At 32.8% G+C, this 15218-nt stretch overlaps 1 protein-coding gene across 1 annotated transcript in view; it reads right to left on the bottom strand.

The window, feature by feature from the left end:
* Positions 1–7254: 7254 nt before the first annotated feature.
* The window catches only part of PTGFR (prostaglandin F receptor), a 30639-nt gene continuing 22675 nt past the window's right edge, over positions 7255–15218 (bottom strand). Inside the window, 1 exon segment of the mRNA XM_049771479.1 lies at positions 7255–7557. Within this exon segment, the coding sequence (XP_049627436.1) occupies positions 7255–7557 (303 nt within the window).

The following is a 15218-nucleotide window of genomic DNA, read 5'->3' as shown; positions in this document are numbered from 1 at the left end:
CAAACTAAATGTTTGCTCACCACTCATCTGACAAAGAGTTAACATTCCAAGTCTTATAAAGCACTTAAAAAACTAACAACAACAAAATGACCCAAACAAAAAGTGGTGAATAAAATTAAAATACTTTCTCAATGAAGATATATAGGGCCAAAGAAATAGTACTGTGGTATGACCTTAATTAAGGATGACCCAGGTTCAATTCCCAGCACCTTATATGTTTTCTCCCAACTTTAGTAGGAGTGACCCCTGAGCACAGAACTGAAGTAATCTCTGAGCACCACAGTGTGACCTTAAACATGTCAGAAAATATATAGATGTCCAGTAGGTAGATGAAAAGTGCTCCTCATCATAACCAGGGTATAAATATAAATCAAAAACAGTAAGATTCACCTCACTCCATTGAGATTGAAACACATCGGAGAGAATAGAAATAAGCAGTGCTGACATGGATGTAGGAGAAAAGGAACTCTCATTCATTGCTGGTGTCAATGTTAATTAGTGGATATTGACTTGACTCAAAGCATCACAAAAGAGGTATTTTAATATCTGCCTAACCACAATTTGGAAAGCCAATGATTGTCACACTTCCTATGTCTGTTTTTTTTTTTTAAAACATTTTCAGGATATGTTTTGACTATCTGTTTCATATTTTCATTGGAGTATTTCTCAAAGGAAAGCAATTATCTTATAAAACCAAAGTTATAAACTAATTATAAATGTCACAATCTTCAGGAAACAGTATCTGTTGTTTCTATCTATTCTAATAGTTCTCGTTTGAAAAGTTAGGGTGTTTTTTACTGAGATTTTTGAATGATATATTTAAATAAATGACTATAGAAAAAATGTTTATTTGTTATGTGTGATACCCTCTTAAAATTTCCAGAAATTGGGGCCTGGAGAGATAGCACAGTGGCGTTTGCCTTGCAAGCAGACGATCCAGGACCAAAGGTGGTTGGTTCGAATCCCGGTGTCCCATATGGTCCCCCGTGCCTGCCAGGAGCTATTTCTGAGTAGACAGCCAGGAGTAACCCCTGAGCAATGCCGGGTGTGGCCCAAAAACCAAAAAAAAAAAAAAAAAATTCCAGAAATTAATAACATAACCTTTTGGGAAAAATCAGACACAACCAGCCAGACTTACTCTTTGGTCTATGCTCAGTGATATCTTCTTGTAAGTTCAGAGAACTATACTGGAGTACTGGAAATCGAACTCACATTGATCTTATGCAAGAAATAATGCCCTACTCACTATATTCTTTCCAACCCCTACAATATTTCCTTTGCGTTCATATATTTTATTTAAATTTAATTCATTTATCCTTTTTTATCATTTTGTTGATTTGAATAAAATTCACTACAGTAACTTACTCGTCAAAAATATTAATGCTATAATTCAGTTAAAATCTGAAATTGAAACTATTTTGGTAGCCTCTAAAAAGTCATAAAGTAACAGTGATAGTATGAGGGTTAATACAGAAGTCCTTCATTGGATCTAATCAGTAATGAATATGACCAAAATAAATACATAATAAATAAATAAATAAATAAATAAATGAGTCAATGTCAATTCATCTTAAAGAGAACTACTGAATTAATAATAGGAGTGGGGTCCAAATATTTAAGTAAACAAATCTTCCATGTAAAGACATGTGCTGATATTTGAAAACCAATAGATAGCAAAATAAGGTAATGTGCGCAATCTCTTTGTGGGTTGGTTACTATAATATTTTCTCTATAGCACAGACTAAGGGATTTTTTTCTTTTGCTGAAAAATGAATAGTATTCCCCAAAGTCTGTGGGTTAAGTCCTTAACTTTCAGTTTCTCAGGATGTGACTAAATTTAGATAGCTATTTAATTTAAGTGGTTCCCCTTTTTTCATGTTTCATGAAATAGCAATATATGCCTCCCAAAATAGATGGAAAATGCATGTTTGTTTTATGGATTGTCTCTTCTTATCCCTTGAATCCATAAATTGCTACTAGTGGAAAGAAAAATGTTCAAGAAGAAGGCAATTTAGGCAGTTAATAACCTGAAAGTAATCCAATAAAATGGATATCCTTTCTTTGGGGGAGGGGTCACACTTGTGCTCAGATCTGACTCCTGGCTCTGCACTCAGGAATTACTCTGTATGGTCAGGAAGCCTAGGTATATATGGGGTCTGAGGACTAATGCTTTTGGGCCACAATCAAGGAAAGCGTCCTACCCACTGTACTATCATTCAAATTTCTCATAACCTCATGAGATAATAATGAAAGCCCAAGTTAAGTCAAGGGACATATATAGCTAAAAAAGAAAATTGTGTGATAAGGGTGTCTCTGAAAAAATAAACCCTACTCTCATATATCTATCTTGAAAATTGTAAAGAAACAAACTTCCATTGTTTAAGCAACACAGTATTCTGTCTTTTGTTATGATAACCCTAAAAATACCTGTACAGCTTAAAAAAATAAAACCCTGTACAGCTTCAATTAATATGCTTACAATCTAGAAACTATTAAGCCATTGTTAACCAAAGAAGATATCAGACATGTGACACCCTTCTTTGTGCTTTCTCTCTCCCTACCTTCTCTCTATACATATTTATCTCTTTCTTTCTTCTCTCCCATAGCTAGGAAGAAAGTCCTCAAGAAGTATCTAATTGGGGTCCAGAGTAAAGGCACAGTGAGTAGGGCATTTGCCTTGCATGCAGCTGATCTAGGACTGACTCTGATTTGATCCCTGGCATCCCACATGGTCCCCCAAGTCTGCCAGGAATGATTTCTGAACAAAGCCATGAATAACTCCTGAAAGCCACCGGGTGTGGCCCAAACTCTTCCTGCAAGGGTATAAGAAAAAACAACATTAAATAATTAAAGATCAGGAATGGAAAATTCACATATGTGGAAACCATTCTGTCTTTTTAAAAAAAATTATCAAATATTTAGAATAATGAGTCATAAATATTCCCACCCATGATTGGTTTTTGTTACTTCAGAATTTGTTTTTTGTAACTTCAGAATTGTTTGTTACCTTGTTTTCCACAGACATTCTAAATTTTTTTAAAAAATAGTATGGTACATGTTTTAATTTTTAATTATATTAAAAGACAAGAGACTTAATACTGTCCACCAATTATCTTATTTTCTTCCCGGATATTTGATAGTACCTCAACTGTCTCCCTTTAAACTAGGAGAGCCATAGTACTTGCTTTGGCCATAGATGTATGATCAAACGCAGAGTGTACTACCTCTAGGTAGAAGTTGGAAAAGCAGTTGCATGATTTATCATGATATATATTCTCCTACAATGTGGCAAATGACAACATATAAGAAGATGGCTATGCCATGGCCCCTGGGTAATTGCAATGAGAAAAGCACTTTTTCTAAATAAGAACCATTGGTGAGATGCAAACCATTGTGTGTTTCTGGCATTGAAATGTGGTAACTATGAAGCAGATGCATGTCTCTAGTATGCTGGCCTCCACACATAAACAACTGTGTTTATTAAAAAATAAAAGTGACCATAATCCTATCAGAATTATAGCCTGACTAAGTATGCTTCATCAGGCATAAGAGAAATAGTAAGTGAATGTCACAGAAGTATGAGCAGGAAAAGGACAGAAAAATTTAATTATGAAAAACAAGCTTCGCATTTAGTAACACTTGATGGAAACTTAGGACTAAGAGTTCCGATATTTTAAAAACTTTCCTTCAAAAAGCACTCTGAATAAACACAACACAATTTATTACGAAATCATTCCTTTGAAGTTTTCAACTGGTCAAAGCCCTAAAATTTCATGAATTGCACATTTATGCAAGCAACAAAATATACATATTACTAATACAATCCAACAAGAAAGGTACAAAGTATATTTACTCACAGGACAGAAAACATTTATCTATTTTTGGAATGTATCAGTAGCAAGTTGAAATCTAACATTATCAGCTGGTAAAAATATTCTAAAACCATATAAAAATGAAAATGCGTATATTTATCCTTTATATTCTTATACATTTTATTCATTTGGAACAACCATGGTTACTGATATATGTGAAGCAAGGTATGAAGCAAGGGATTCACATCTGTATTTAACATGTGCTCTAACAGGTTCTATATTCAGGTTAGCACAATAAAACCATATTTTTCCTTTGAAGCCTAAAGAGAAACAAGATTATTTATCATTTATTATCATTATTGTGCTAATTTCTAAGCAACTTTGTACCTTTTGAAAAAAGAATTTAAGAATACATTTCTAACAGAATTAAATCCATATTTGGGTATACAATTATAGATAATTATGAGTCAATATACTGTCATTGTTTTCATAATTTTAAAAATATTTGTGTTTTTGCTTTTTTCCTAATTTACTAATATCAGAAAAAAACTCTGGCATTTTCAAATTATTTGCCTAAAATAATGTAACATATACCCAACTATTGTGATCACATAATATGTAAAGACACTTAATACTACTTTACATAAAAAGAAGGGAACTTCTTTTGACAATTATACTTTGCAAAATAGAGCTTAAAACTTCAAAACTGGTAAACTCATTGAAGATTATTTGTATTATTTTACTATTTTATGTCTAGTAATCTGAACAATTACATATCCACTTTGAATGTACATATGAATATTATTCGTGGATTCTTTACCCTGTTATTAATTACATAATATGCATCAAAGCTACAGTAATACACAATAAAACAGAAATTAAATTCTGAATTTAGGTATGTACATAGTTGTGTTCACTTTGCTTCATTCATTTTTTATTAAAAAGTGTAAAACATGTAAGTTCATCTATTTACTAATTATTTTCGGGCTTTGATGGTGTCTACCACTTTGATTTAGCATTATCAAAAGATCCACTTAGCCTAAATCTACTCTCAGATGAATAATGCAGATGACTTTTTAGAATATAAAGAATGACTACTGCATTGTTCATATATTCCCACACATGGTCATGCTGCATGTCTGAGCAATGTCACATTAATTCCTCAGTGAAGAAACAGGGCCAGTTGCAATGCAGTAGAGTAACAATTCAGCCATATAGTTAGGTCTTCTTGAGAAGGTATTTGTAGTTCTGAATGAGAATTTTTACCTCCAACCACTACCTGTCCACATATATTTTTTACTCCAGTATCTTATACAATATGAAAAGGAAGGTTGCAACTTTTGTGCCTCAGCCCACAGAACACCAGAAAATTACTCATGTAAATAAGTATATCCTCTAAGTTCTTCTGAAATAGAACTTAGAAAGACATTTATATAAGTTCTTCTGAGGTTTAAGTGCTCTTTGAAATATATGAGAACATTTATATAACAGCAAACAAGGTAGTGTTTTTTAAAAACATATAACATAGAGATGTATTTTAACATATAATTCTTAGTTTAAATTAAAAATACAACAAAACTTTTCAACTCCATGCTAATTCTGAATTAACGAAATCATGTCTGTAACTTAGTTTGTCAAGTGTTTAATCAAGTATCTATGATATTTATGTACCTATGATATACTCTTAATATCTGAAAAAAATAAAATTATGTGAATAACATTCTTTGGTCTTAAATTATGGATATAATGTGCCAGTATGCTTCCCTTCTTTAAAAGGACTGGTGGAAATGTTTGTCTTTAAATATTTACTGAAATTATTTAAGCTACTGTAATTTATTCTTAATACTTTTCTAAAAACATGAACAATAACAACTACTTCCAATGTAAATTACTTGTCAAAATCACACCTTTGTGAATAAAATAACAAATTTATTTGAGTTAGGAAATCAGTAGGTTAGGCAAGATTAATTTGAAAATGGATTCTAGTTGATAAAAGAAAGAACTCTGTTGCAGAAATAAATTTTCCTGTTATATGAAAAAAATTTCCCTGATACTGATAAACCCAAGACATTTCGAAGATTATTAAAATGCTTTAAATTTGGACTCTTCAAGTTCATGTTCTCCTTCATACATCTATCTTACTTGCTTTTCTCCATGTCTTTGCTTGCCTAATTCCACTCAGGAGACGTCTGTTCTCTCTCAAACATACACTTCCCTCATATTCTTTTCTCACATCTTTCTAATTCAGTTTCAATAAAACTATCTTGCTTCACCAAAAGTTTGAATATCTAAACATGCAGAAAAAATGTCTAAAGCATTACTGTGAATTTTGGGAAGATCATTTATTAATCCTTTGATTAACCATTATAAAGATCCTCAAATTCCTTGGCTAATTGTAGAATATGTCATTTTACAGATCAATGAACTTACAATGCATAGAAATTCCTGGGTTGTGTGTGTGTGTGTGTGTGTGTGTGTGTGTGTATTGGAAAACACAAATATACTAGATTCAGTTTTTGAATATTTAATCTATATGTAAATACAGCTGCATATGTACATATACATAGATATAGTTTCTTCTGTTCTTGATGTAGAGATGCTCAAGGTAAAGCACAGTTGTTCGTTTTCTTTGCACTTATCTCTGTGGAAGTGCCTTATACTGCAACTTGCCTATGTAAGTGATAACGTAGATTCTGTTTCTCTGAAAAATTTATTTATTGTGACTAGATGTACTAGAATTTTCAGAGCAAAGGGTGTTGTTGAAACTGTAAATTTGTGACTCCTCTTCCCCCCAAATCTCCTTCAAATAAAAATTGACCTTCATAATAATAAATGAAAAACAATCATATTTGTCAAATGTGACAAGGATGGGCTCATCTTTCTCTGGTTTATCAGAGAAAACACCTGACAATCAAACCTAGTGTATGTGAAAGTCGTCATAATCAGCCACAGTGACTCTTTTGCAATATGTCCATGCATGCATCGAATAAGACAAGGTAATACAGAACAAAATAGGTCAAATCATAACATGAGGACGTTCTTCCCTGTTAATCTAGACTTTAAGGAACAAGTAAATAACAGTGAACTTAAAATAGCTATTTCACTGTGCAGGTAGGTAGTTTTTAGGTGTTCTTTGGCAAATATGTCATATAATTATTTCAGGCTTCAACAGAGGCACTCTAAAAGCATGAATAACAGACAAGGCAAAAATTGTTTCAGTTTGATTTCCCTGGCATCATTTCATTGTATCTCCAGTTGACAAAAACAATTAAACAAGGGCAATTAGATAGCTAACTGAAGGAATTTTAAAAGTTGAATTTGACCAAAAACAGCACCTCCAAACTACTTGCTGATGTCTGAATTTTTCAGTTAGGCTTTATATTTATCCAGTTAACTAAAATCTTGACAAAATTTTTTAGGTTTTGACCTATAGTATGCTAATTTACTGTCCCATTAGACTAGGTACTTGCTGAGTTACTTTCTCATCAACCGATGACTCTGAAATAGCAGCAACTTTTAAGGATTTTTTAATGGAGCTAAGTTCCCAAGCATGTAAGCTGATGACATGTACTCCACAGCAGCGTCTGGCAAGCTTGTAGAGATTCTTAAGGACAGCCTTCCGTAGAAGAATATACACCCAGGGATCTAAGATTTGATTCCATGTGGCCATTCGAAGAGCAAAAAGTATTGTTTCACAAGTTTCTAGAGAATGATTTCCATTTATTCCAATGTTGGCCATTGTCACCTGCAAAACAAACAAAAAATGTCAGTTACTACAGGCATTTTATTATTTGGTTTTGCTCTTTGGTCTTTTATTATTTTGTGGTGATGCTCAGGAATGATTCTTGGATCTGCACTCAGGAATTACTCATTGGTAGTGCTCTAGTATGCCAAAAATAGAAACCAGGTTGATTGCTTACAAGGAAATGACCTACCCATTCTGGCACCCCTATAGTATTTTTAATTTATTTTCAATCACCGTGATATACAGTTACAGAGTTATTCATGATAGAGTTTCATTTATACAATGTCCAACACCCATCCCTTCACCGGTGCACATTTCCAGTCACCAATGTCCCCAGTTTCCTTCCTGCTCTCCCTACCCCTTGCCTCCAACATCTGCTTCTTTGGCAGACATTTTCTTTTCTCTCTCTTTTTCTTTTCCCTTTTTAACACTGGTTTGCAATATGGTAATGAAAGAGTACCATTTATATCACTTTATCACCTTTCAATACTCAGTTCTTGTCCGCAGTGATAATCTCAATTACTATTTTCACAGTAGATCCATCTCTACCCTAACAGCACTTCCCTAACTTTGTGGCAAGCTTCGTACCATAGACTGGTCCTTCTGTCTATCATCTCTATTGCCTTTGGGTAGTATTGCCAAACTGCTTTTTATATCCCACAATGAGTGCAATCATTCTGTTATCCCAATCTCTCTGACTCATTTCACTCTCCATATCTACCTATATATAGGTATATATATAAGTAAATATATTTATATATAAGTAAATATATATTTTATTTTTTTATTTTATTTTATATATACTTATATATAAGTAAATTTTATAACTTCATTTTCCTTAACACCACATAGTAATCTATTATGTAGCTATACTTGTCCCTTTATCTACTCATCTGTTCTTATGCAGTTGGGTTGTTTTCAGATTCTGGCTATTGTGAATTGTTCTGCAATGAATATAGGGGTGCTGATGCTTTTCTGCTTTGTGTTTTAGGACCCCTGGGTATATTTCAAGGAGTAATGTTGCTGTGTCATATGGAAGCTCAATTTCTATATTTTTTTTAAAATGCCCATATTGTTTTTCCAAAATGGCTGGGCCAGTCTACATTCCCACCAGCAGTGAATGAGAGTTCTTTTCTCCTCACTTCCATGCCATCACTGCTTTCTTTTATTCATGATATGTGCCAATCTCTGTGATCTGAGGTGATTTTGCTTTGTAGCTTTAATTGGCATCTCCCTAATGATTAATAATGTGAAGCATTTTTTTCATATGCATTTTGACCATTTATATTACTTCTTTGAGAAAATGTCTGTTCATCTTTTCTCCCCATTTTTTGATGGGGCTATATACTTTTTCTTATTAAGCTCTACTTGCTCATTATATATCTTAATATTAATCCTTTACCAGGTGAGTATTGACTGAATAGTTTCTCCCAGTTTTTTAAGGCTCTCTGTATTCTGGTGCTCATTTCCTTTGAGGTGTAGAAGCAACTTAATTTAATGTAGTCCTATTTGTTTTTCTTTGCTTCCACTTGTTTGGTAAATGGTGTTGTATCCATGAAGATGCCTATAGTTTCAATGTCACAACAAGTCCTGTCTATATTTTTCTATATATACTTAAGATTTCAGTGTGATATCAAGATATTTAATCTATTTTGGTTTGGGGGGTGGTTTTTTGAACCATATCCAGTGGTTCTCAGGGGTTACTCCTGGCTATGTGTTAAAAAATCACTCCTGGCTTGGGAGACCAGATGGGACTTCAGGAATCAAACCCAGGTCCATCCTGGGTCAACTGCATACAAGACAAATGCCCTACTGCTGAGCTATCGCTCCTGCATCTATTTAATCTATTTTGTTTGGATCTTTGTGCATGATGTCAGAAAGAGTCTGAGTTTAGTTTCTTGCGTGAAGCAGATCAGGTCTCCCAAAACCACTTGAAGAGGATTTCTGTGTACAACTTCATATTTTTTGCTCCTTTTCAAAAATTAACTTATCATATACCTGGAGATCTATTGCAAGATATTCAGGTCTATTCACTGCTTCATTTTGAAGTTGGGGAAAGTGATTTCTCCCATCTTCTTTTTCCCAAAGATTGCTTTAGTTATTCATGAGGGTTTATTGTTCCATATAAATTTCAAAATTATTTGATCTATTTTTTAAAATATCATGGATATACTTATAGGAAATGCTTTAAATCAGTACTATGATTTGGGAAGTATTGTTATTTTAATTATATCAATCTTTATGATCAATGAATAGAGGATTTGTTTCAATTTCCTCATGTCCTCTCTTATTTCTTAATGTGGTGTTTTGCAATTTTTTGTAAAGGTCTTTCAACATTAGTTAATTACAGGGCACTTGATTTTTCCAAGGCAAAATTGTGAGTGGGCTTTTTTTACATGTTTGTTCTCTTTCATTATTGAATATAGTAAATCCATGGACTTTTGCATATTAATATTGTAACCTGTCACTTTACTGTAAAGATCTATTGTTTCTAGAAGCTTTTTTTGTGGAGTCCTTAGGGTTTTCTAAGTATAGTATCATATCACGCTCAAATAGTGAAGGCTTTATTTCTTTTCTTTCTATCTGGATGTCCTTGATAACTTTTTCTTGATTAATTTCTATAGCAAGTACCTCCAGTACTATATTAAATAGAAGTGGCAAGATAAGGGCAACTTGTCTTGTGCCATATCTTAAAGAATTTTAGCTTTTCATCATTGAATATAATGCTTTCTAGGAGTTTTTATTAATGTCTTTGACTATATGAGGAAAGTTTCTTTAATCCCTATCTTTTGAGAGTTTTTTAACATGAATGGGTGCTGAATGTTGTCAAATGGTTTCTCTGCGTTTGTTGATATGATCATATAATTTTTATTTTTTCTTTTATTGCTATGGTGCATAATGTTGATTGACTTTCATGTGTTAAATCATGGTGATGTTAGCTTCATAGAAACTATTTGGCAGTGTTTTTGTCTCTTTACCTTCCTGGATGAGCTTAAAAAGAATTGGCAATAAGTCTTCTTTCAAGGTCTGAAAGAATTCACTAGTGAATCTATTTGGGCCTGGGATTTTGTCTTTGGGAAGCCTTTTGATTGCCATTTTAATTTCCAAAATCGTAATATATAGGTCTATTCAGGTATTACAGATTATCTTGGTTCAAACTTGGGAATTTATAGTAGTCCAATAATTTATCCATTTCTTCTAGGTCACTCATTTGTGGCATAAAGTTTTTCAACGTAATCTTTGATTATCCTTTGAATTTCTGTGGCATATTTTGTGATATTTTTTCATTCATTTCTGGTTCAGTTTACTAGGGTATCTTTGTGAGTTTTGTTAATGGTTTATCAATCTTGTTTAATTTTTCAAAGAATAACGTCTTGCTTTCATTGAACTTTTAGAATGTTTTGGGGTTTCCAGTTCATTAGATTCTGCTCTAAATTTTATTCTTTCTTTCCTCCTGCCAGATTTTGGCTCATTTTCTTGGCAATTTTCCAATGTTTTAAGCTGTGCAGTCAAGTTATTTATATAGAGCCCTTTTTCCTACCTGATGAATGCTTGTGAAGCTATTAATTTTCTTATAAATGGCTTTCGCTGGTCCAATAAATTCTGATAGTTTATGTCCTCATTTGCATTTGTTTCTAGGAATCATTCAATTTCCTCTCTAACCCACTGATTTTTCAGTATTGAGCTGTTTGATATGCAGGTTTTAAAGTTATTTCGCTGTTTCTGTTTGTAATTCGCTTTTATTTTCAGTGCATCATGATCAGAGAAGATAGTAAATACAATTTCTATCCTCTTTATTTTATGGAGGTATCTTTTGTAGGCCAGCATGTGGTCTGTCTTAGAGAATGTTACATATGCTTGGAGATGAATGTGTACTCATCTTTTGGGGGTGAAAAGATCTAAATATATCTACTAATCATATATCTTCCATTTCTTCTTTTAAAACTAGTATATTCTTATTACATTTTAGTTGGATGATATATCAAGAAGTGACTGAGCAATGTTGAAATCTCTCACCAATATTGTGTTATTGTTGTTTTCTTTAATCCTATTAGCAGTTGTTTTAAATATTTTTCTGGTCCATCATTGGATGTTTGCATGTTTAGGAGTGTGATTTCTTTCTTATGTATATATCACTTGATTATTAAGAAGTGGCCCTCTCTGTTTCTTATAACATTTTTGAGCCTGAAGTTTGTGTCATCTCATATTAGTATAACCATCCCAGCCTTTTAAAGGGAATTATTTGCTTGAAGGATTGTCTTCCAACCTTTGACTTTGAATCTGTATTTGCTCTGAATAATTATGTTTCCTGCAGACTGTATAATGTTGGGTTCAATTTTCCATTTTCCCATCTCTGCCTCTTAATCAGTGTGTTTAGTCCATTGACATTAAGAAAGATTATTCTGATGGAATTTTGTGCCATCTGTTTATAGAGGTTTGGCGTGTTTGTGAGGTTTGTCTTGCTTTAAAGTTTTCCCTTTAGTTTTTTAAGGTGTTTTTGAATCTGTAAAGCTCCTAACCTGTTGATTACCCATGCAACTGTGTTCCTTCCTTCAAATCTGAATGAGAGTCTAGCAGTGCAAATCATTCTTAGTGATGCATTAATTTTGTTGAATTTTTTTCACTGTATCTCAACACTGCCTTTGGGCCTAGAGGATGCATGTGATAATTCTGCATGTGATATCTGCATGTGATAAACCTTAAGGATTTTCCTTTGTATGTTTCTATCTATCGTTTCCATTATTGTGACTAGCATATGCCATACTGTATTTTTTTATTGGATTTCTTTCATCTGGTACTCTTCAGGTGCCCAGGATGTGGGTGCATGCACCCATTAGCTGTGGGAACTTTTTAGCAGTGATATTTTAACTGTTGCTTCTTCATAGCAATTTTATCTCTGGCTTGCTAGGACCTAAATTATTCTTATGTTGGTTCTATTGAATTCATCCCAAATTTATATTGTTCATTTATTTTGAGGCTTTATTTCATCTTCTATTGTTTGGAGGTTTTCTTCACTTCATCTTTGAAATGATTTGGTCCTCAGCAGCTGTTACTCTGTTGATAATGTCTTTCAATGAATCTTTCAGTTTGATTATCAAGTTTTTACAGTTCTGATATTTTTGTTTGTATTTTTCTCATTTCTGCTTTCCCATTCTCTTATGTTTTATTGACAGTTTATTTCATTGCTTCTTTGAGCAATTTCCTAAGCATTTCCACTCTGAAATCCATTTCAAAGAGGTTATACAGGTTAGTAATACTGATTTGGTTTGCAAATTGCAGTCTTCACTCAAAAGACATATTGGGGTTTTTCACTGCTTTACCTGATTCTTTGTGGCCTCAAGATATTTCTTTTCTTTGTCACTCTCACTCTCAGTCTACCCCAGTGCCACAAAGGTCTAAGGGGAGTTTTTATGGCTTTGTATGCCTCTACTTGCTTGGCCTCTGACCTATGTGGATGGATGTCAACAATTTTCTTTGTTGTTGGAGCTGCTTTCACCAGTCCACTATATCACCCGCACTCACCATGAGTTTGAATTTAACATAAGACCTTTGATTGTTGTCAGGGCTACTATGATCAATCCACTGTGCGCCCACAGTCACTAGGGATCTGAGCCTATTATAAGCCCTTTGTTGCCTACAAAATGACATTATATTGGGAAAAATGACAAAAATAAATAAATAAATAACAACACGAGAGTTAGTGTATAGTCTAAATCCATTGAATTCAAATTTGGAACAAAATCAGTAACATTACCTTCCAGGGGAGCACAAGGGCTGATGAGCATAAGTGTAATTTTTACTTCCTGGAGTGGTAAGTACAAAGCATTTATGCATTTTTATTTCAAAGAAAAAATAATTTATTTATGAAGTAAGATTTAGATAAGCCATAGTATGGATAAACTGAATGACTTTGAATAGTCTTATCAGTATATGACAACTCTAGCCATAAGAGTGATTGAGGCACATTGAGAAAAAATAAAAAATAATGGAAATTCAGCACCACAATAAAAATAAAGGAACAGAAAAAAGGAAAAGAAACGTCTTATATTTATATTTTTGCTCACTACATCTTCACAAAGCTTCCAGGGTAAATTGCTTAACTAAATGCTTAATTAAAAATTAATTTACATTAATTTCAGGGTGAATTGAATACCATTGATGAGAAAACTAAATCAGAGGCTTATTTAAAATGTGTTAAGTATTCTTAATAACTGATCTATCAAATAAGGAGAAAAAATTGTTGGGGATTGATGTTCCTACTTGATAATCACAATTTTGGAAACAAAAGACAACTTTGGTTGCTGGCAACACATTAAAATAACTAAAACAGACTATAGCAGTAAGATGTTTTAGCAAAGCATCCTTCCTTCCTAAAACACACTGTTTGTCAAAAAGAAACTTCTAACTGTATAAATTGCTTTATTTTTCAAAAATTCGCAAGCATTTTCTGAAGAATTTTTCAAACTCTAACAAAGTAATTTATTATTTAATGGAAGTTTATAAGGAGATACTGTCCCTTTTATAATTTAATTTTTTGTTTTGTTTTGTTTGGGGGTGGTTAAAACTAAGTGATGCCCAAGGTTTATTCCTGGCTCTGAATTCAAGGATCAGTCCTATGGTGCTCAGGGCATTATACGCTGTAATCTGGCTTAATGTCTGTATTAGCTCTCCAACACACAAATGTCTTCTGAAAATAAAATATGTCTATAATTTTAAATGGAAAGCTAGCCAATAATAAAACAAAAAAATAAGTCTATAAGCTAAAAGCACTTGTCAACTTAATAGTACTTTATCCTTTTTACAAATGAAAAATTAAGACATATTGTTAAAAGAATATTGTCAAAATTAAATAAATTTCTATCTAACCCAAAGTAAGAAATATGTAAACAACATTTACCTGTGGTCAGAAAAATAAAACAAAAATTTCAAATTTTCCCAATAACAACTAAACTTTAATAAGTTGCTTTTTGACCATAAAATTAGAAAACTTATTTTATCATTGAGATATTTTCAAATTCTTGGCATATTTCTCTGAAGTTATGTAGCTAAACTTAAATGTTTTCTTCAGGCTATCTCACTAATAAAGACTAAAATTCATTTTTCTTAACATGAATCAATGTATACTTTAACATTTTTAGATGATAGCGCTGATATAAATAGCTATTCAAATTCATCCTCTCCCATGCAATTCTCAACACTCTGAATACTTGTCTTGTGTTTTAAAAACATTAGTTAAAAAGCTGTTCCAATTGTATTTTTCTATTGTATATTTCTCTTTACACTATGTATTGTTTTATAGCAATATACTAACTATCCCATGGTTATACTAAAACTCAACTTTATCAAAACAACAAAGGACTATCATAGATTGCTTTAGCCCCAATATTGATATATAATAGGGACTTAAATATAAAATTACAGGATAAGAATGATAACTGTCATAGGCCACATCTGATAATTCTTTATGTTGTATCGAGTGAATTAATTTATTGGTACAGTTTTGTAGGGAAGGAATCTCCAACAGTGCTCAGAAATTACTTTCAGCTCTGAGCTAGGGGACAGCTCCTTGTTGTGCTCAAGGGACCACGTGATGCTGGGGGTTAAATTCTGTTCTCCATATGCAAAGGATGTACCCAGAACTCTCCCAATTTGCTTCATTG

This window comes from Suncus etruscus, chromosome 4, assembly GCF_024139225.1.
Source record: "Suncus etruscus isolate mSunEtr1 chromosome 4, mSunEtr1.pri.cur, whole genome shotgun sequence".
Taxonomy (NCBI): Eukaryota; Metazoa; Chordata; class Mammalia; order Eulipotyphla; family Soricidae; genus Suncus; species Suncus etruscus.
The sequence above is the reverse complement of the archived record's forward strand: the minus strand, read 5'-3'. Positions and strand labels throughout refer to the sequence as shown.